This window comes from Calypte anna, chromosome 7 (assembly GCF_003957555.1).
Source record: "Calypte anna isolate BGI_N300 chromosome 7, bCalAnn1_v1.p, whole genome shotgun sequence".
NCBI lineage: Eukaryota > Metazoa > Chordata > Aves > Apodiformes > Trochilidae > Calypte > Calypte anna.
The window spans coordinates 17,412,230-17,434,228 of NC_044253.1; the positions used below are offsets into that span (position 1 = coordinate 17,412,230).

The window sequence follows — 21,999 nt, forward strand, 5'->3', positions numbered from 1 at the left end:
AAAGATACTTAAGCAAGCAATGTTTTTAATTTAATAGAGACTAGGATTAGTAAGGCTGCATAAAATAGCCGTTCTAATACCACAGGGGTATTTAAATGCCTTGCTTCCTATGAATTGTTTATAATTTATTTCTGTAGTTTTCCTTTGGATCAGATTTTGATGCTTCTCCTGAATGGTAATAGTGCTTGTTGAGGAGTGGTCATGCAAGCAAAATTTGATAACCTCGATATGTCACTTCGTCTGCTGTTTTTCTTTTGTTAAGGCAAAGCTGGTTGCATAATATCTAAATTCTCCTTTAGCTGACCACAGATGAAAACAGAATCTATAATGGCAGCACTAGGTTTTATAAAAAACGCAAGTGAGGAGTTGAAGGATGTGGCTTGTTCTGTTTGGATGATGCAGGATTGCTTTAAGCAGTAAGCTTACTGTTTTCAGATGGCATTAGCAGCATCAGTGATATAGCTGTGTCAGCCTCCTTGACTACTGGATGTCTGTAATCGCACGGAGGAAACTATATTTAAGATCTGATATCTTGAGGGTAATGACTGCAGCACTTATGGATGGACAGAATGGCTGTTAATGCTTTCTTCACTAGCCCAGAAGATTTTGAAAGATAGATGAGTCTGTGATGTACTTTTGTGAGACAGGAAATGCAATTTTTGGGGGTCTCTGGAAGCAGAAAGGTCATGCAGCTTGGAACCGGTGAGACATTACAGTCTCTAAGTCATCAGGTATGACCTCACAGCTTATATTAATATGTTTAAAACAAGGGTTTGTTCTGCAGTTTTAGGTCATTTGCAATCTCTTTGTCTGTGTAACTGTTTCATGTTGAATTTGCTACAGGATTTATGGGGTAGACTGTTTACATAAGCAAAGCAGTCTATATCTAGGGAATCAAATACGTTGTTATTTGCTATTTGAATAATGTGAAGCTGTTCCACATTTAATTTCAGACTTTTTATTATGAATATGATTTAAATATTTAATGGTAAAAGCATATAGCTTTGCTGTGAGGTAAAATGATAAGGCTGTATTGCATTTTTATTTTGCATTATCTTAACATGGCACACAAAGCTATTCTGTGAATGTGTGTGTTTGTCTGATGAAGTGCAGTATAGGGCAACTGTTTACCTACAGTGGCAGGTTATTTTAAACAATGTATCACATTGTATAACAGGACTGAGCTGTTCTGCAGGCACAGATCTTGCTTCATTTTGCAGTAGTAGATTTTTCCCCTTTCATTTCAAATCAGATTTAAAAATAGCTCACTGAACATAACGGTGAAACTTTGGCAAGATAAGTATCCTCTTTTTAATTATTACACTCAGTGACATATACTAATATTTATGGATTGTAGAAGGAAAGATTATTAACTGAAATATTTAGAATGTTGCTTAAAACCAAATTAATTTTACTGGAGCATGTCTCATCCTTTTTCTTTTTAACTGTTGCCAACTTTATTGCAATACTGATACTTTTGTGTCTGCCAATGTATTGTGGTGGTGGGTAGGGAAGTTGGAGTACAGAAGAGAACAAGTAAATGGGTATTTTATATAGGAAGATAGTGGCCTAATTTCATGTATGGAGCATACAAAACTAATTGGAAGTATTGTTATAATCCTAGGTGTTTGCTAGATAATAGCCATTGTTTTCCTTGAATACAGCATAGAGTGATTATATTAGAAATTGTAGGAGAAGTTTATTTTTAAAAATTCTATTCGGCTCCATCTTAAGAAATTCTAGATGTATTTGCAGAACATTTCCATGGCAACGTGTTTGGCCATGTGTTTTAAAAGCTCAGCTGAAGCCTGGAAGTAGTGTGCAATTTTTCTGTTGCTTGCTTTACCCTAGTGAAACAACAGTTTTCACATGTAACTGGACTGCAGATTGGCAGAGGTGAGCAGTATTTCCTGACCCAAAAGTGCAGGATTAAGTGATCAAGATTTAAAAATATTTACATGTTTCTGTCTAGAAATCTGGACATGTAAAACAGGGATTTGATTTTGCATTTAGAATCTTATTCTAGTTTCACCCCCATTTAATGTTTTGTTGGAAATGTGTGGGAGACCACAGAGCAAACCTAAGAATGTGCACCAAATCACTTCATTAAAAATGTCTGTCTTAATTTTTAGTTAAGAACATATTTGTAAAAAATGTATTTCTTTTACTGCCCATACTTTATAGTTTCCTAGTCTACTTATCCAGCTTATGTTCTTATTAATAATGAGGAAAGACTGCTCTGCTCTTAAGCTTGATTAGATTTGGAACAATTTAACTATACCTTTCACTTGCTGCAAGATCTTTTTAATCTGTTAGAATTTATTTTCAGTATTTTAATATATGTCACAATGAGTACATTCTGTTCCTTGGCATTGGAATGAAATTCCTGAAAGTATTGGTTTCATGGTATTTTCGTGCTTTGCAGGCTATTTATAGGCTTTTTAATATGACCAAACCTCCCCTCAGCATCTTAGTTTTCCATATTCAGGTACAACTTAAAATCTTGACTTACCTGTATTTTGAAGTTGTTCATGAAGTCTCCTTTTCTCATTTAAAATAATTAGCTCTTCATGGAATTTTGTAAAACTGGAAGCTATAGCAGTATGCCATGGGCTTATACTGGATTCTGTTTCATAATTTATATTAATTTTGCAAACTTTTCTGTGGATGTTTTTGAAATGTGACATTGTAGATAATCTCCAAATAGTGCAATAGATACTCATTGCAGCCTTCTTAGGACAGAAACTGACTACAGAGGAAAATCAGTTGGTGAAGAATGCTTACTTGGGGAAGTTTGTTTAGGTTATTTAATTTTGAAATGGTGATACTATTGACTATTGCAAGGTGGTTTGAATGATTTTTCACTCAAAGGCCATAGTCCCAATATAGCTCCTTCTTTATTTGGAGGGACTAGAGAATAATACCCAAAGGAATGTATTATTAAGGTGAAGATCTTCAGTAAGAGAAGGAATTGTAGCAAGGTAGAGATATACTCGGAAGAGCAGAGAATTGACCTGAAATCTTAAAACTACAAACTAGTTTGTTTTAACCCTCGTACCCTACTCCCACCAAAAAAAAAAAAAAAAAAAAAGAAAAAAAAAAAAGGTTTAAAATATACTTGCTGATATTTGGACTTACTGGACAAATTTGTAGTAACTGAATCCTGGCAGTGTGTTGGTATCAACAAGAAAGCTTCTTTGAAACTATACCATCTCAAAACCAAGTGGGTAGCTGCTGTCAGTGTTTGAAGAATACTGTGTAAAGGAGGATCTCTGTAACTAAAGAATTCTTTCCCCATAATGAATACACATCACCAAGTAAATCTTTAAGCATCCCTTTTCACAGAACTTGATGAGAAAGAGCTAAAGAAACAAAGCTGTGTATGTATGGATGCTTTAGGATCAGTGTTAACTAGGAAGTTGGGCAAGAAGCCCCGTATTTGCCATTTACCAATTCTAAACATGAATGCTCATACTCATGCACTTAATTATGTGGTGATTTTACTTATTACTGATTGTCATTCTGATTCCACATTACCGACTTCTTTGTACATTATAGTGCCAGTTGTTAAGGAAATGGCAACACTAGGACAAATAGGAAATCGTGTCCATTCACAAATGGCAAAACAATACAAGAAGTAAAAAGTTATTTCAGAGTGAGTTGAAGGAGTTCAAGTCCTTTTGCCCCACATTAGTGTTCCTCCCAAGAGAGCATTCTCTTCTCTGGTCAGTCTCCTTATTCAGTGTTTTAATTTCTGTACCAAGTCATTGGGCCTAATGACCTGAGTGAGGGTGGGCTTAGTATAACCATGTAAGGAAAGGTCTCATATGTAGACTAGCATAATGTGCATATGTTATAGCTAAATGCAGGATCACAAAATATATAGCTAAAGGACAAGTGTTCCAAGAATGGTCTATTCCACTTAGTGTTCCAAGAATATGGAATGATCTGTATGATCATTCTGAATAAAAACTATATGAAGGAATTTTTCTGGGATAAAATATGAAAAGATAAATAATGACAAGAATAATCCCTCAGTAATCTGTTGAAAAAAAAATAGTCATAGTTAGTCCTGGTTAATTCCTGAACTGGTGGTACCACTTGATGGAGCAGTAGAGGTCTGAGAAGGTGGCCATATTAATGCAGTAAAAGAGAACGATTATGCATTAGTTAGAATAGAGTTTTGGAGAGAAGAAACAATCCCAGCTATTGTTCATCCTTGCTCTCATAATGAGCCACATAAATAATATGACTGCTTCATATTATTTCTTGTTTCCTTCCAAGATCATAATTCTTTTGCCTTAACTTTTCAAGAAAAGTTAATACAGAAAAAATACCATGAATTCAGTGATCAGGGCCTTTGGTTTCGTGATGATTTCAGTAGAAGATAAGTATAAGTAGAAGTTGATCCAAAATTTTAGTAATTTCCAGTAGACAGCTTACTTGGTACCATCAATGTAAACGACAGAGTAAGCTACACAATGCTTTCCATTAGTTCTGTCTTGGTCCAAACCCAGACACATGGTGATTTCAGGGTGACCCTGAAAGGGAGAGCATCACAATCCTGTAACAGATTACAAGATGTTACTGACAATTAGATGGAGAACTACTGCTATTCTCATTTTATAAAGGGATCAAGATTTTTCTTACGTTTAAGTGATAGTTCTTATATTTTGATGCATAGGCATTTCCTCTTGCCCTGTCATTGAGCACCACTGAGAAGAGTCGGGCTAAGTCTTTCATCGCTTCCCTCCATCAGATATTTTTATACTCTGATAAGACTCCTCTGAGCCTTCCCTTCTCCAGGTTGGAACAGTTCCAGCACTCTCAGCCTCTTCTGAGAACTCTGTGTCCCTTTACTGGGCTTACTACAGTATGTCCATGTCTCTCATGTAAGAAGGGAGGCCAGAACTAGACTGAGCACTCCAGTTACATCTCAGGGGGGCTGAGCCAGAGGGGCAGAATCACCTTATCTGGGAAGGAAATTTGGATTCTCTGTTAACAGGTCAAACATATATGGGAAACTTTGAACAGAAATCCTTGAAAAATGGGGACTGAATATCTTTGCTTAAATCATAGCAGTGGTTTTAGTGTTGAAAACTCATGTTGCTTTGGAATGTCTTATGTGGAATCTTTGTCCCCAATGCCAATTGGTATAAGCGGAGAATAATACCTACAGAGAGAAATCAAGCTTTAATATTTTTGAACTAAGCAAAATGTGAAGTGACTGAATAAAAAGATAGTCTAGTGTGATATCACTAAAAAAAAAAAATAGGTAAACAGGCAAACTTTTGGTAACATGATCTTTAGGCATGTATATTTAGTGGTATATTTAGTGTATATTTTTGTGGTATTTAGTCAAAATTGATTTGTTAATTTCTAGTGGAAACTAAAAGCTTGCATAGAATTCTCAAATGTTCACAACTGATGCAGCAACCATCAACTGATATAAAATATTCAGCTTGGTGCATTGAATGTAGATATGAATGGAACATGAAGGAGTGTTGAGTTATTGTAAAAATTTGCTATAATATTTTTATAATAGTTTCACCCTCCTTCTCCAGGCAGGTTAAATAAAATAAAAATGTACAAAACAAACATGTTTGTACATGTAAAATAATGTACAAACAAAAATTGGAGCCTTCAAGATTGAGGATTCATCCATTTCTTTCCTAATAACATAATGAGTTCTCTTGTTTAAATTCTCATTCAGGCACACATTAAAATACATTCAAGAAATCATACCCACATGGTTTGCATTCACATTTAGTGCAATTAATACTATTCTAGCAACAGCAATATCAGTGTTGTGTCCCAATTCTGCAATTAAAAATTTCCAAGAAAAGCAGTGTCAATTTTATGCCTGAATCCTGCAAGTGGAACAGTAGGTCCTTTCCTTACTAAGGGGAGCTACAGTGGAGCAGTTCCATTCAGGTGTGGAGTCTGTTTAGAGGTAGCAATTTGCATGGTGGACACCCATTTTCAAGCTTATTAGATGAGAGGATTAATGATGTTTTATGGGATTTTTGAGAGGTAGCCATGGCGGTCAGCTATACTTTGTATTCTTTGTCTCTGGAAGGGTTGACCTCTTTCTTCAGAAACTTTGTTGCCTCATTCCCTTACCAGACCTGGCCTCTGCTAGATCTCAGTGTACTGTTACCAGTCCTTCTGCACACAGTCATGAGTGAATTCCTCATTGTTGGTAATGAGTGTCTTGCAGTGACTCACTGGGCTTGTTTATTGCCCAGTCTGCCTTCTGCTCTCCTCCTCCTCTTTCCGGGCTGGTTTTCTGTTTTGCAGGGCACAGACGTGCTGAAATTTCTCAGCCATCTAACTTCTAATGCAAAGATACACATTCGATATGAATGTCAGTGAGAGATGTAGTCTGTGCTGTCAGAAATAGTTACTAGCACTCCCTTGTGTCCTGAACATCTATAGTAGCAGCAACCTTAGAGACCTGAGACATGCTCTCTGTCCTTTTCTTGCTTGCTTCAACAGATAAGAAGTGTTAAATCTTATCCCTTTTAATATCCTTTGCAATTGCCAAGACAGGGATTAATTTTACGTTTCTAGCAATGTCTGTGTCATCAGCTATAAACAAATTTCCCTGCTAATCACTTAGACTTTATCTCCCTCGTGGGCCTGTATTTATGTCCATAGAAATGTCATTATCAATTTCTGGTTTAATTTCCTTCTAATCTTCCTGGTTTTGCTTAGCTACACTGTACACACCTGTAGATCCCAAACTTAATGTAGGAACATATAGAATAGCACCTTTGTCTTCCATGATGCAGAGCATAAAATTTCTTTAGGTGAACTGAAGAATCTCTTAAGCTGTTTATTCAGTTATACAAAAAAGATTAAAGCTCCTTGGCTTTGGATACCTTTGGCACCCGCTTCCACACAGAGGTGGGCAGCAGGGATCTTATAAAGTAAATTAGTTAAACCCTGGAGCTGATACTGTTCCCATAGTGGAAGCTCCTGTCTTTCCAGCATCTTCATCACCATATATCTTCCTCTTGTGGTTTACAGTTTACCTGTTTGGGATAAGCATAGTGATGTTTGCTAATGTAGTAGACAGATACGGAATAACACTGCTGTTCTCAGAAAACAGCAGGGAGTCACATTGTTTCTAAGACAAGAAACACCTCATGTTCAGTAACCCTTACTTTTGGAAGATTGTGTTAACTAAGGCAGATGAGCTTCCTAGTGCAATGCTGCTTGGTTTGAATTTATGTATAGTTATTTCCTGTTCTGTTGTCAGATGGCCTCTTGATCTATCACAGTATGGAACTGCACATCTCCTTCGGATACCTCAGTTGCCATGACTTTACCTGAAATACATGAATATAAAAATGGTTGTGCTGGACCAGACTAAAGATACTAGCTCAGTATCTTGTCTCTCTGAAACTTGTGAAAAAGCCTGGGGAAATGTATGATAGTGTGGCAGGTGCACAACAAAAGATCAGTACTTTCTGAGAACCTCATAGTTCGTGCCTGTAGGACTCTCTGTTCCAGAAATTGTCACTTTGGTACCTTTGCTACATATCTCTTCCCTGATCACGTTTCACACAGTTCTTGACAAAAGTCAACAAATTTTTAGTGTTCACTGGAGTTCCATAGCTTGCCAATATGCTGTGTCTTTTTGTTTGTTTTGAATGTGGCTCCAGCTGGCCCCATCTAATACCACTGTGTTCAGTACTGTGTGGGAAAGACAGTGAACAGTAGTTTCCCTATGCAGCCTCATCAAAACAAACCCATCATGTTTTTATAGACTTCTAATATATCTGCATCATGCAGTGGATATCCTTGTTTGCTATCTGAATCTTTTACATTCAGCTTTATCATTTTAGCTAATAGGAAACAAATGCATTTGATATTCAAGCTGCAGGTAAACTTAAGATTTAAACAGTGGGCATAAGGATGTCCTTGTTTTGGCCTCTGTGTATTTTCTAATTTGCAGTGTTCTGTTTCCTTTTTTCCCCACACCTTCTGAACTTAGACACAGCATTTTCATGGGTTTACAAGAAAACTGGAGAGGGACTTTTTACAAGGGCGTGTAGCAATAGGAAAAGGGGTAATAGTTTTAAACCAGAAGAGTGGAGATTTAGGTTGGACTTGAAGAATAAATGATTTAGTGTGAGGGTCCTGAGACCCTGGCACAGGTTGTCCAGGGAGCTTGTGGATGCCTCATCCCTGGAAGTGTCAAAGACAGGGTTGGATGATTGCTTTGAGCAACCTGCTTTACGGGGATGCGTCCCTGCCCATGCAGGGGAACTAGATGATCTTTGAGATCCCTTCTAATCAAAACCATTTTGTCATTCTAGGATTTTTATAAAAACTCTCAAGACCCCACTAATAACTGGTGGTGCTTGGAAAGTTTCACTATACATGTGAAACTAGGATTATTTTTCCCACATGTGCATTCATTTGTAAATTTACCACTAAATTCTACCCAACATTTTATCTTCCTTAACATACTTGGTGTGCTAATGGGCCTTCTGCATTTCTTCATATTCAGGCTTTATGAATCTCATTAGAAAATTAGCTGTCATTAGCAAAATTTTCCAGCTTACTGCATGTCCAAAATAATCTGTATGTGTGTACCAATGCAGATCTCACCAGAATTCTGGTGATGACTTTTGCAGTGTTAGCTTCTCTGTGCCAAAAGAAATTACAATTTCCCTATGGCTTCCATCTTCTGTATTTCATAACTTCATAGCCCAGCAAAGACCTTTTGTCTTACCCCATTGCTGCTGAGGTTCCTTAAGTTGCCTTTGGTCAAGACTCATGCTCAAAACCTGTTGGCATTCAAAGTAGACTTCATTAGTCAATTTCTTTTCTTCAAAGGCTTCTTTATTCCTTCAAGGAATTACAGTAGGTTTGTGAGGCATGATTCACAGGAGAAAGTAACATACTTACTCCTGTGCCCTTTAATTTTATTCTTTATATTATTTTATTTTAAATCTACCAATAACAACAAGTTTACTTGTTAATTGTTTACAAACACTGTAAATCTTTTTATAATTTTACATATGTGTGGTCTTCCAGTTCAAAGATACCAGAAGTGATTTCAAGTAGGGCTATTATACATCACTTGTGGTGTCTCACCTATAGCAGCTGGGATTATAAATTGGGTTTTGTTGACTAAAATATTGTGAGACTAACTGTTGAAAGGATACCCATATTTAATACTACTTTACTTCTGACTGTGTAGCAATAAAGAGAAAACTGAGCAAGCAAGAGCATTCAGAAAGTGTTAAAAATGCAAGACAGAGCAATACAAGATAATGTTGCATGGAGTTTCGGTTTTTTCTTGGACAGGTTAAAAAAGTCATCACCCCTTTGGTAATCTTTCATCATTGTTTGGCATGTGCATTACTATTGTGATTCAGGGTGGTGAAAAATGTGGAAGAATGAGAATAATCATGAACCACATTTTCAAAGGAATAATAATAGTATCTATTAATGGAACAGGATTTATTGACTTGATCTTTATACTATTGAAAAGGAGAAATTTCTTATTTTTCACATACTAATTAAATATGTCACTTGCTACTTTCCACCCCCTCTCATCCCTAGTTATTTTTTAAGGAGATGAATAATAAATGGGTGTAGACAAAGTGCTAGTTAAACTCAACTGTCTGTTCCAGTGATTGTGAAGTGAACAAGCAGGCTTCCTAACAGCCCTGTGCAAGTCAGATCCACTGCTGAAGGGAGAAGTGGAAATATTTGGTTTTTTGTTTGGCTTTTTCCCCCTCTTTCCCCCCCTTTTTCCTCTCCCCATCAAGAATTCTTCAGTTTAAATGTAAGCTGTACAAGGACAGGAGGTGCAGAGGTGCAGTTTCAGTCTTCAGTAGTCTTATAAAAGCTTTGGGTTTTTTTTGTTTGAAGGATAGATGAAGATTCAAGGAAGGTTTTTCAGTCGTGTTCTGAATTCCTTTTATTGCTTCTAGTCTCTTGTCAATTTTTTTCTCTGCTTTGTCCCAGTTTATAATATAGTCATTATGTTTCTAAGCAAAGGAAAAGTCTTATGATGTGCATTTTTAAAGTATTCTGTTGCAGTCCATGGAAATGCTATAGTTTAAAATAAAAATTATCTGGAATCTTATCTAGTTCCTCCCATCCTGCTGGGTTCTTAATGACTGCACAGTTGTACAAAGTGCAAGTTGCACACCTTTTTGGGAGCAACATCTTTGCCAACATCCAGTCTACTGAGGATTACACCACTGGGAAACAGATTAGTAATCCCAATGGAATACAAACCTGCTTCCTTGAGTTTTGAATTTTGCCATGTTTACATCAGGAGATGAAACTGTACTAGAGTATAAATGTTTCAAGGGAAATAAAATTATCACACAACTCGATTTCTAAATGTTGATACCCCTTTGTTTTTTAAGTGTGTATTTGTGAGTAATAATGTGTCAGAGGGAAGCAAGGCAGAACAACTGCTAGAATTTTAATGTGTTAGCAGAAATACGTGGTTCCCATATACAGCAGATGTAATTCCATACTTACTTGAGGACCAGAAGCCCTGTGTAACTTCCTGGGATCGACAGGTTTAAATACATTGGCTGGCCTTGTTCTGGTTACAATCCTCTGCCTTCAGAAATGTTCCACTTGAAAACAGTCGGTGGTAATGTTAACTATCAAACATATCATCTGTTATGTTTGGCTTGGAAAAGAATAAGTAGTATTAAAATAACAAAAGAAGCTTCTTACAACAACCCCAAACATTCCTTTCCGAAGAACACAAACATCTATATGTCCAAAGATCCAGAACACTTAGCCAGTGATGTTACTTACTCTCTTGTGTACTATATCTTGAGAAGAATTAGGTGATCAATATGCTATTCTGGAAAATGATCCATAAATACGATTAACATTCCTGGGAGACTAGGGCTCAGATTAGGCCAGTTCTACATCACAAAAGATTTGTTAGTATGTGTTGGCATGAACTTGTAATATTGTTACAGAAGTGCAGAAGTATAAAATGTCTTGACCAATATTGCTTATGTGGACTTGCCTTGCAATATAGGCTTCAGTGGATTAAATGTTCTCCTGGTGTAACTATGTCATAGTAAATAATCCTTATCAATTAATATCACTAAAATGTATATCAGAGAGAGTATTTGGAACAGCTTCAGATAATAGAAATTTCAGGGAAATATCAAAGCAACAATCTGGATGGTACTGTTTCATTTCTCCTGTTATTTTTGATTGCTTTATTGGTGCTTATTTATATCTGCTTTCTGATGCTTTTCATACATCATGTTTGGACTACAGTTCTTTTGATATTCTCTGTCCTTTCCATCTTCCCTCAAATTAAATCTGCCTCTGGTTCAACCACCTGTCTGTGCTGTGTCTGTAACGTCCTTTATTCCTTCAGGTGGAAAATCCCTCATCTCCACTATCTGATAGTCTTTCTTTCCTGGAATGTTACTGGTCTCAAGAACCTGGAGGTTATATTTTTACTTCTTGCTGTTCCCTCCAGCCCACCAAACTTTGATCCCTTGTTTATCAACACTGCCTCACCTTTCGTTATTTCTGTGGAGATTGTCACCTTCAAAAATAGCCACTTCAAATTTGGGTCAAAGAATTCGGTACTTTCTGCACTTGTTCTTAAACTCTGCCTTCTTTTAAAAGAAAATAAATAAAAATTTCCTTCTGCCTGCCTTTCCAATGTTTGTATGGTCTGCATGCACACAACACTATTTCCCTTTCTCCGGGTTCGACTTGCAACTTTCTTCAGTTCATAATTTCTCACCCTTCAGTTTCCATATGGATACTCATTCAGCTTTGTAGCTGCCCTGGTGTTTTTTTCTCATTTGAATTCTACCCTGTGTGCCAAATAAGCTACACACTTAAATTGGTCTTCTCTGTGTTCTCTGGATTCCTTTTCTATGATAACTACTTGAACTTTTCCAGCATTTTTATTTTCTTTGTCTCCAAGAATGAGACTGGGTAAAATCTCTTTTTTTGTCTATTTGGATTACTTCTTTTCTGCTCCTGTTTCCTCTGTTACTGTGTACTTTCCCCTGTCAGATCATCGGTTCCCTTTAGGGTTGATTTTTTTGTTCTTCTAATACACTTTCAAACTCTTCTAAAAATTCATGGTCCTGGCTGATTCCCAGTATCCACTTTCTCAGTTCCTAATACCATCTGCCATACTTCAGAGATACTGCTACCTATCTCTGATGAAAAGATTTTGATTCTGATGATTCTGTGTATTTCTTAATCTCTAGGATTTTTGTAATCTGTTATGAGTGTCTTTTCATGCAGTTTTGCATGTGCTGTATTTTTTTGTTAATCACAGAGTCCTCCATTCAGCCTACCTACTCCCCTGTCGATGTGAATTTCTTAAAATATAAATACAGTTAAGGTCTAATGTTCATGCTTCCCCTCATTTGAAGAAAAAAAATTAACATTTTGTTGCAGAGTCTTTGAACCTATTTCAGTGAACCTTTTCCTGTCTCTATTCAACTTCTGACCTTCTGCTGTTCTTTTTTTTTTGTTGTTGTTGCTTTTTTTTCTCTCCTGGAATTCCTTATCATACACAGAAAATATGTTTCAGTCTCTTCATAGTGAAAAAACAAAAAACCAAAAAAAAAACCTAAAAAACCAAATACAACTCTCCATTTTTCCATTTCTATTCACCAGACTAATGTACTATCCCTAGACCTTCTTAGTCTCCACACACCCTCAGTATTCTTTGTACAATTGTCTTCATTTCTTGTTTTCTAAATCCTTTCTAGAGCTGCTCACTTCTAGTTTCTCTCTTTTGCACTGAAATTTATATCGCTAATGTTCCACTTGACTTTTTCCTGGAGGAATTCCAGGCTAGTCCTTTATTCTCCTCCACTCCATCTGTCATCTCTCTGCAATGCTATGTTACACTCTTCACTTTTTGTTCTTAGACATTTGTCATGTCCTTGTTGATTCTTTTTCTTTTCAGACTCAGTTTCTTATTGGGTGGGTGTTCCTGTTCTCCTCTTTTTGTATATGGGTGTGTGTTTAGATCTCCCAGGAATCCATCCTCAACCCTCGTATCCTCTTCTACACCTTACCTATCTCAGAAATTTTTCTTGATCTTCAGGGGTCACCTGAATATAATAGCATTTTCTGTCTCTTCTCTTCTTTCCTGATGTGCTCTTGCTAAATGGAGCTCTGAGTTCTGACAGTTCCTGTTTGTCCATGTAGCTGTAAATCAGAGCACAGGCCTGCTTGTCTCGACACCATGACTGTTCTGATCTCATCTGCCTGTCTGACTTAAGTACTTAGAGCTTTGCTTCACTTGATTAATGGTTCTAATACCATCTTGGCTTATCACTCTACCTACATCACTTGCTTTTTAAAGTCTTATATTCTCAAATACAAACTTACACTCTTTCTTTTAAAAGCTTTACAGCTTGCCTTCTTATATCCCTTCCAAGAGTGAGATTTTGCCACAAAGCTGAATTTGTGTTTGCTATACTGACAGTAAATCACTTTTGATTTCCCAATTGCTGTTCATCTTTCAGTCCTTAGTGCACTTTCTCTTACTTGCCCAGTATTTGTTGAAGCTTCTCCTCAAAACTCCTTCTGTAACCTATTAAATGAAGAATAACCTGGTAATGACTGGGCAACTGTATTAGTTGTGCGTATCTTATTATACTTAGATTGCCAAGTATTCTTAACCCAAGATTCTTTATTCTTTTTATACTTACAAGCTATAACATATCTTTCAGCTGTAATATATTAAAGACTGATCCAAGGAACTTGTGGCATAATGTTTAAATTATAAGAATTCTCTTTATTGTATGCACCACAAAAATCCCCTTTCTGTAATAAAAGGAGATAGCAAGGGTATGTAGAACATCTGCTGGACAATATTTTTCAGCATTGCTTTGTAATTGCTTTCACTTAGTAATTTATGCCCTTTTCTCAAAATACTGAACACTGAGGACATTTAGATCAAGGAGACAGAGTTTGAAAGGTGAAATGTAATGAATCATTAGTTATCTAGCAATACATAAGTAAAAAAGTAAATTCTGTGCCTCTCTCACCCCCCCACAGTTGCCCTTGAAAAATAGTTATGACACTTTGGAAATGGAAGATCAGGAAAATGAAGATGGAGTTGCCTAGCTGTGAGTTGCCCAGGGATCACAAGAAGTCTGCTGCCTGCCTGGAGCTCAAGTTAGAGGTGTTAAAAGGAAGCTCTCTGGACTGGTACAGCCCTCTGATTTTATTAGTTATCCAGTTTGGCAATGACGAGGTTAAAGAGAGAAGTCCAAAAGTAATTAAAAAGGACTTCAAGGCACTGGGGTGTCTGGGTGAAGGTTTGTGTGTGCAGGTGGTTTCATCAGTCCCCCAACTGGTAGGGAAAAATACTGAAAGAGGATGGAAACCATACCTGATAAATGCATGGCTCAGAGGCAGGTGCCACTGTTGAAATGTTGTGTTCTTTGATCATGGGAAAGTTTATATGGCACCGGGTCTGCTGGCAACAGATGGAGTACATCTGTCTCAAAGGAGGAAAATTGGCAGGGCTCATTGGAAGGGCTTTAAACTAGGGTCAAAGGAGAAAAGTTATAAAACCAGGATCACTAGAGATGAGCCTAAGGACAGCCTTCAGTCTGTCATCCCTCCACCTGGGAAATGGTGTTAAATGTGACAACAGAAACACAGGGCTCACTAATAGGTTAGTGACTATGGAAGTGGCTGTCAGAGAGCAAAAGTGAGAACCAATTGCTTGACTCCCTCTCTGAAATGCTTATATACCAAGGCATGGACCATGGGGAATAGGCAGGAGGAGTAGGAGATCTGCATTAGGTTGCATGGCTATGATATAATTACAATCACTGAAACGTGGTGGGACTGCTATCATGATTGGAATGTTGTCATGGATGGCTGTATACTATTTGGGAAAGACACACTAACAAGGCTATGTGGTAGTGTTGCTCTTTATGTGTGAAAGCTACTGGAATGCATTGTGTTCTGTCCGGGGAGGAGGCAGATTGGGTTGAAAGCTTATGGGTAAGAATTAAGGGACGTACCAATTGGAGTGAAATGGTTGTGGGTGTCTACTATAGACCACCAATCCAAGAAGAAGATGTTGATGAGGCCTTCTACAGTCAACTGGAAGTAGCCTCTAGATCACACTCCTTAGTACTTATGGATGGCTTCAGTCACCCTAATATTTGTTGAAAAGTCCACACAGCCAGGCGTATTCAGTCCAAAAGGCTTTTGCATTGCATCAATGATAACTTTCTGATGCAGGTAGGGGAGCAACCAATGAGGAGAGTTGCTCTACTGGACCTTGAATTAATGAATAAAGAAAGTCTGGTTGGGGACATTAAGGTTGGGAACAGCCTTGGTGACATTGATCACAACATGGTGGAGTTTAGTATTTTACAAGAAAGAAGAAGGGCAATAAGTAAAATTATAGGCCTGGATTTCTACAGGGCTAATTTTATACTCTTTAAAGATCTACTTGCTGGAACCCAAGGGCTAAGACTCTGAAAGTAATGGGAGCCCAAGAAAGTTGGTAGTTTTTAAAAATACCACTTCCTTCAAGCCCAAGATAGGTGCATTCCTTTGAGTAAAAAATCAGGTAGAAGTGGTAAGAGACCTGCAAGGATCAGCAAAGAGCTTCTGAAGAAAGTCTCATGAAAGAAAGAAATTTACAGCTCATGGAAGAAGGCATTTGTCACTTGGGACAGCTATAGGGATGTTGTCAGAGTATGTAGGAAGTCAACAAGGAAGGCCAGAGTCCTCTTAGAACTAAAACTAGAAAATAAATAAAAGGAAACATGAAGAGCTTCTTTAAATATATCAGTCCTAAAAGGAAAAATAGGGAAAATGTGGGCCTACTGCTGAATGAGGTGGGAGCCCTGATAACAGGATGCAGAGAAGTCAGAGTTGCTAAATACCTTATTTGCTTCAGTCCTTACTCCTAGGAGCAGCCTTTTGGAACTCTAGACGCTGGATATAAGAGAAGAATCCTGGAGGATGGAAGACTCTCCACTAGTCAATGAAGACTGGGTTAGAGATCAGTTATGAATATACAGTCCATGGGCCCTGATGGGATGCACCCAAGAGTGTTGAGAGAGCTTCCTGCACCTGGGAAGGAATAAGAAAATGCACCAGTGAAGGTTAGGAGGTGATCTGCTAGAGAGTCCTGGTGGAGAATAAGTTATCTGTGGGACAGCAATGTGCCCTTGTGGCCAAGAAGGCCAATAGTATCCTGGGGTGCATTAACAAGAGTGTGTTCAGCAGATCAAGGGAATTTCTCCTCCCCCTCTGCTCTGCCCTAGTGAGACCTTACCTACAGTATTGCATCCAGTTCTGGGTTCCCTAGTTCAAAAGGGACAGGGATTTACTTGAGAGAGTACAATGGAAGGCTATGAGAATGGTTAAGGGACTGGAACACCTCCCTTATGAAGAAAGGCTGAGAGACCTGAGGCTTTTTAGTCTGGAGAAGACTCAGAGGGGATCTAATGAATGTGTATGAATATATGAGGGCTGGGTGTCATGAGGGAAGGGACAACCTCTTCTCACTTGTGCCCTGTGATAGGACAAGGAGCAATGGATTCAATATATAGCACAGGAAGTTCCACCTCAACATGAGGAAGAATTTCTTTACTATAAGGGTTACAGAGCCCTGGAACAGGCTCCCCAGAGAGGTTGTGGAGTCTCCTTCTCTGGAGACTTTCAAGACCCATCTGGATGATTTCTGGATGACCTGTCATAGTTTTGGTCCTGCTCTGGCAGGAGTGTTGAACTCGATGATCTTCAGAGGTCCCTTCCAACCCCTGGCATTCTGTTACATCAGACTTGATGAACAGATACGAAATGTTTATTTGTCCTGTTATTTCTTAGAATTAATTATCAGTTTCATTATCTCACTTATGTCTTGTCTGCTTTTCCCTCCCTCCCTCTCCCCTAGCTTCTGCTCTGTTTACTGATTTTCTTAATCGCTGTGTGAACTAATTAGACTATGTGAACTTTCAGATAGTAGATCATATAATCAGTATCTTGGAGGACACAGTTATTTTTAACTTTTCCCAACTGTTTTCTCTGGCATTTCTCTCTTTGGTCACCATGGCTTACTCATAACTTGAGACAGATAAAGAGTGAGGGGAAAGATAATCAGAATGTTACTGTCTAATTATGAAATGGAGAGTTTTTCTTGCCTTATGCTGTGACTATATAGACAATGCAAAAGGTCTCTTAATTTCCAGTAGGGCTAATGTTCATTTGCATGCAGCAGTATGTTTCTGTGTGATGCAAATCTGAGTTTTTCAGTGACATCAGTTGCAGCTGCCTTGTTAACAAAGTCACAACAAAAAAAAATCACACAGATCAACCTAGATTTTGGAGATGACAAGTACTGGGTCATCTGTTCTGCATTTTCTTTTGAAGTTACTCCCTTAACATACAGATGATTTGGAAAATCTTTAGACTAAACTGTACATATGTACTTACATATTTTTGCCAAGAAAGATTTGTCAATTGTTTTATTTACAAGTTTCAGTTTAAAAAACCCTAAACAAACCAAACACAATCTTGTTTGATTGATAATGATAATAGATCATATATAAGACAACATAGAAGGACCGCAAGGAACCCAATTTGGTCTTTAGTTCATGAAAAATAAAGTTGTATGTTATTCTAAGTTAATTTTTTGCTGGCAATGGATGGCAAAATGGCCATGCTATTTTTTAACACTTAATTTAGTTTGGTTCAGTCCAGCTACCTTCACTGCAAGTAGAACAAAAATATTACAAGTGTTGGCAAAATTTGTGGAAGTTTAGTGTTGAGTTTAGCCAAGTAGGAAAGATCACAATCAGACTAACAATCCATCTAGTTCATTATCCTGTCTCTCCAGATACTTCTAATCAGACTCCTGAATCTCAACAATTTTCAGCCCATCATCAGTGACAGTCAATCTACCTAAGATCTTGCTTATTCTGTGGAAGTGCCTGTCTTTGCATTGACTATTGCAAAAGTTGATGGTGATGTCATCTCAAGTTAAGGCAATTTCATTTAGATGCCATAAGTATTATGGAATTAATTTGAGTTTAGAATATCTCTGTCCCGGAACAGCCCCCTGCTGCCTTGATTAAACCTTGCATTGTGCTTGTAGAGAGCATTTGTAAAATATAACTGAAAAATTTAGGTAGGTCTGGGAAACAGAAGAATCACTGAACATTATATCAGTGTCTGTGAGAGAGGGAGTTTATTTATTATTGATCATGATTGTTTGCAATGTGGAAAAAAAAAGATGATGTACGGCACTATGCTTGGCAAACACTTGTATGTAAAAGATGGAGACTCAAATCTACATAATTTTTGTGTCTGTAAAGGAAGAGAAGTCACTCTCCTCTGTTGTAGCTGCTGTTAAAACAGGTTCTGATTATGTTGGTTATGATTTCTTTTCTTCTTTGCACTTGATACTTCCACATGAGTAGCTGCTGCAAGTACTCTGCCTTCTCTCGTTCTTTCCCTGACCCTATTTCTAGACAGAGAAATCGGAAAACTTGTAATCTTTTCTGAGGCTGAAAGCAGATCCTTTGAGATGGGAAGTATATCCAATTTAAAAGCCAATATATGCTACTGCTGATTAGGAAACCAGTAATTAATGTAATTTACTTGTTTTCCATTTGCTGTCCAGCAGGTAATAATCTATTGCACAGTGGGCTAAACTCAGCACATTTAACTTCTACTGCACTTAAATAATGCTGTTATCCTGGATCTATCCTTAACTGGCCTTGGGCCAAGAAAGAGCTAAAAGTAAATCCCTTTTGGGCTTTGGATAAAGTCTCCACATCCATCTTCATGCTTTGGAATTCTCCATAGTAGTTGGCATAGCCATTGTTATGGAGTGAGGAAAAAGAATTTCAGCTTGTGGGACATCACTAGCATGACATAAGACATTCAAATAATAACCATAAAGGAAAATAATAACCTAACCTCAGCTTGAAATCTATGCTGTTCTTGTCTCCGTAACTGTGAAGTATTTGACACTACAGTGAAGAAAAACATGAAGCAAAAGGAATAAAATCTCAGGTGGATGGAGGTGACCCAACTGCTACATCCCTTAACTAGCAGTAAGGAACACTGTCTTCTATTTATTAGAGGTCTGGCTGAGACTAGCAGTTGAATAAAGATTAGCTTACAAATCCAGCATATGTGACATAATAGGGAAGAATGGCAAAAGTTATAAGAATCTTAACACCACTGAAAATTTTCAAAGTAACAGAATTACCTAAGTGCCTTGTTAAGGGTTTGTAAGTAGCTTACCTCATATAAATGTTCCATGATTTTACTCCAAGCCACACAAAACATGATAAACATTTCTGCAAATAAATGCAAGTGCTTAAAACAGGTACCAGAATCCAGAAAGAATTTAGCAGTTCAGTATTTTGTCATTATATCCAATGCTGCAACAGGTTTATCAAGCCTTTTGAGTGGGAACATTGGTGGGTTTTTTATTTTTGTTTTCCCCTACTTGCCTGATATGTTGCTTCTGCTATTAGTATAAGAGAATACTTTTCTGGTGGGAGAGTGCAGACAGTGGGGCATCTGCAACAGATTAAGTTACAGTTTTGCCTTGATTTTCTATTTTATCTTCTTTAAACAGAAATCTTGTCTTCAGTTGGGTAGGTGCATGAAGAAAAATAAAATAACTCAATTACCCTGCAAATGTAAGAAATGTGTTGTTTCTACCTAAAATGGCTGTTTTCCTTGTGACTCTTGTGATTTTGAAAGATTCCTTGTGAATTGATAGGGAGATACTTTAGTGATTATACATTCATTTATACATCAGATCATAATGGCTAAATTGTACATAATGGTATGCAAGCAGTTCATACTTCAACGTAGATAATACAGGAATTACATGTATTAGCGAGCATTTACTTGTCTGTAAAACGCTTTGTTTTAGTCATGTTTGCATATTCTGCTTATGTTTCATCTCATTAAATTTATAATAATAGGATGTGCTTAGATTTAATGTCTGAAATTATTTTCTACATTTATATGCTACAGGAATTGCATTACATTAAACTTGGGCTCAGTCTCAGGTCAGTAGCAAATCAGTTCTTTGAAGCCAGTGCTGATTGGAGCAATTTTTCACAGCATTTCAGAAGATGGTATTTCTCTATTGAGTCAGGCTAAACAGTATCTTGGCTTTTGCTATAAAAAGAGACATGAGGGAAAAAGAGGCAGAGAAGGATGCTTTTATGCATATGACATGCAGCCCTGGGGAAGATGCAAATCTGGAATGAAAACTGATTGCTTTCTGCTTTGTTGTATAGGCTGAACTATGTGAAGTAGAGCTGACCAAAGAAATATGTGCTTTATGTTAACTAGGAGTGATTACTGCAGAAATCCACCACTAAAGCAGTACAATTAAAGGGATGTTTTAAAAAATTCTTCCGACCTTACCAAACAGACTTAATTGCATTATAAATATGTTTTGATGGGCCTTCCTTGATAGGTGGATAGAAAAGGATGATGTAGTGTAGCTAGTGGAATGGAAAAGAATTATATTTGATCACAAAGATAAAATTCACTGTACTTGCCATGTCAAAAGACTGCTAAATATGATTATATGTAATAAAAGCAAATAAATACAATAATATTATAAGCAAGTTAGTTCCCTGCCCCTTCCCACCCTCCTTTGTGCTTGTGTTTAGAAAGAGAAAAGAATTGCAGACTTTTAATTGTGACTCTTAAACACATTATTTACTATGTCAGTTTCGTGTGACTGTGTCTGCTCAAGGACAGTTTAAAGGACGAGGCTGACCAATACAGTCACCAGTTATTTGCCTCCTACAACAGGGAGGCATCCATCTTTATTGTCTTTAGACACTCCCAATATCTTTTTGGCAGACCCTGAGTTCAAATAACTCACTATCCTGTATCTTTAATGATGCCATCTTTATGAAATGTCAAGCTAAACTTAATCAAAATGATCTTAAAAATACAAATGTCATGTAATGGTTCTGTGCAATAAGTACAGCACAAAGTGATGATGCTGGAATATTTTCAAACTGAGAAGGCAATCCTGGCATGTGACATCTGCACAAATGTTTCAAATTTCATTACAGACTGTCTGAAAGGTGAATACACAAGGTCTATACCACTAACTTGATGATAAAATATATAAATTGAAATATATTAGAGTTACAACTTTTAAATAATTATAGGTAATATAAATAAATTTTATATTGCAGTTTTCTATTGTTTATATGAATGCAGTATATAATGCTTTATACTGACAGGAGTTTCTTAGTTCCAGATGGTGTTTGAGAATTATGTAGATTGTCTTATCATCAATAAGTGGCTTATAAGGAGAAGTGATTAGTACCGTCATTATTTTTCCTGTGAGTCAGCAGGTGTGTCATCCATAATTTCCAATGCAGAAAAAAAATCAAAATGGCTTTTCTTCTGCTCTGTATTTTACAGAAAGGAAGATGTTTATGTTGTGATTTGTGCTGTAGATGTATTCAGAATGTAATTGAAAAGTGAAAGGCTTTTGTCTGTAGGTTTAAAAACCCTGGAAACTTTTCTGGAGTATTAATACTCTTTATAGATGATTTTTGCATTGTATTTCAAATAAAAACAATAATCCAGTTTATTGAAAACACTGACCAAATATCAGATACAGAAAATAAAAGTAGCCAAGTGTGAAGAAAATTAGATGGAAAGGATTAAGAAACTTCTAGTTTCCCATGTAAAATTACTCCTTTGACTTGTCTGTTCACAGAATCACTGAATGGTGGGGGTTGGCAGGGACATCTAGAGGTCATCTAGTCCAATCCCCTGCCAGGGCAGGATCCCTGAGAGCAGGTACACTTCCAGGTGGGTTTTGAGTGTCTCCAGGGGTGAAGACTCCACAACCTCTCTGGGCAATCTGTTCCACTGCTCTGTTACCCTGAGAGTATAATGTTTTCTGATATTCTCATTAAGTCTCCTGTGTGCTAGTTTGAGACCACTGTCCCATCTGTCACT

The 21,999-nt window shown here is 37.3% G+C and overlaps 1 protein-coding gene across 1 annotated transcript in view; it reads left to right on the plus strand.

Moving 5' to 3' along the window:
- The first annotated feature begins 650 nt into the window (after positions 1-650).
- The window catches only part of SLC4A10 (solute carrier family 4 member 10), a 112,707-nt gene continuing 91,358 nt past the window's right edge, over positions 651-21,999 (plus strand). The window contains exon 1 of the mRNA XM_030454755.1: positions 651-731. Within this exon, the coding sequence (XP_030310615.1) occupies positions 651-731 (81 nt within the window). The remainder of the gene's footprint in view (positions 732-21,999) is intronic.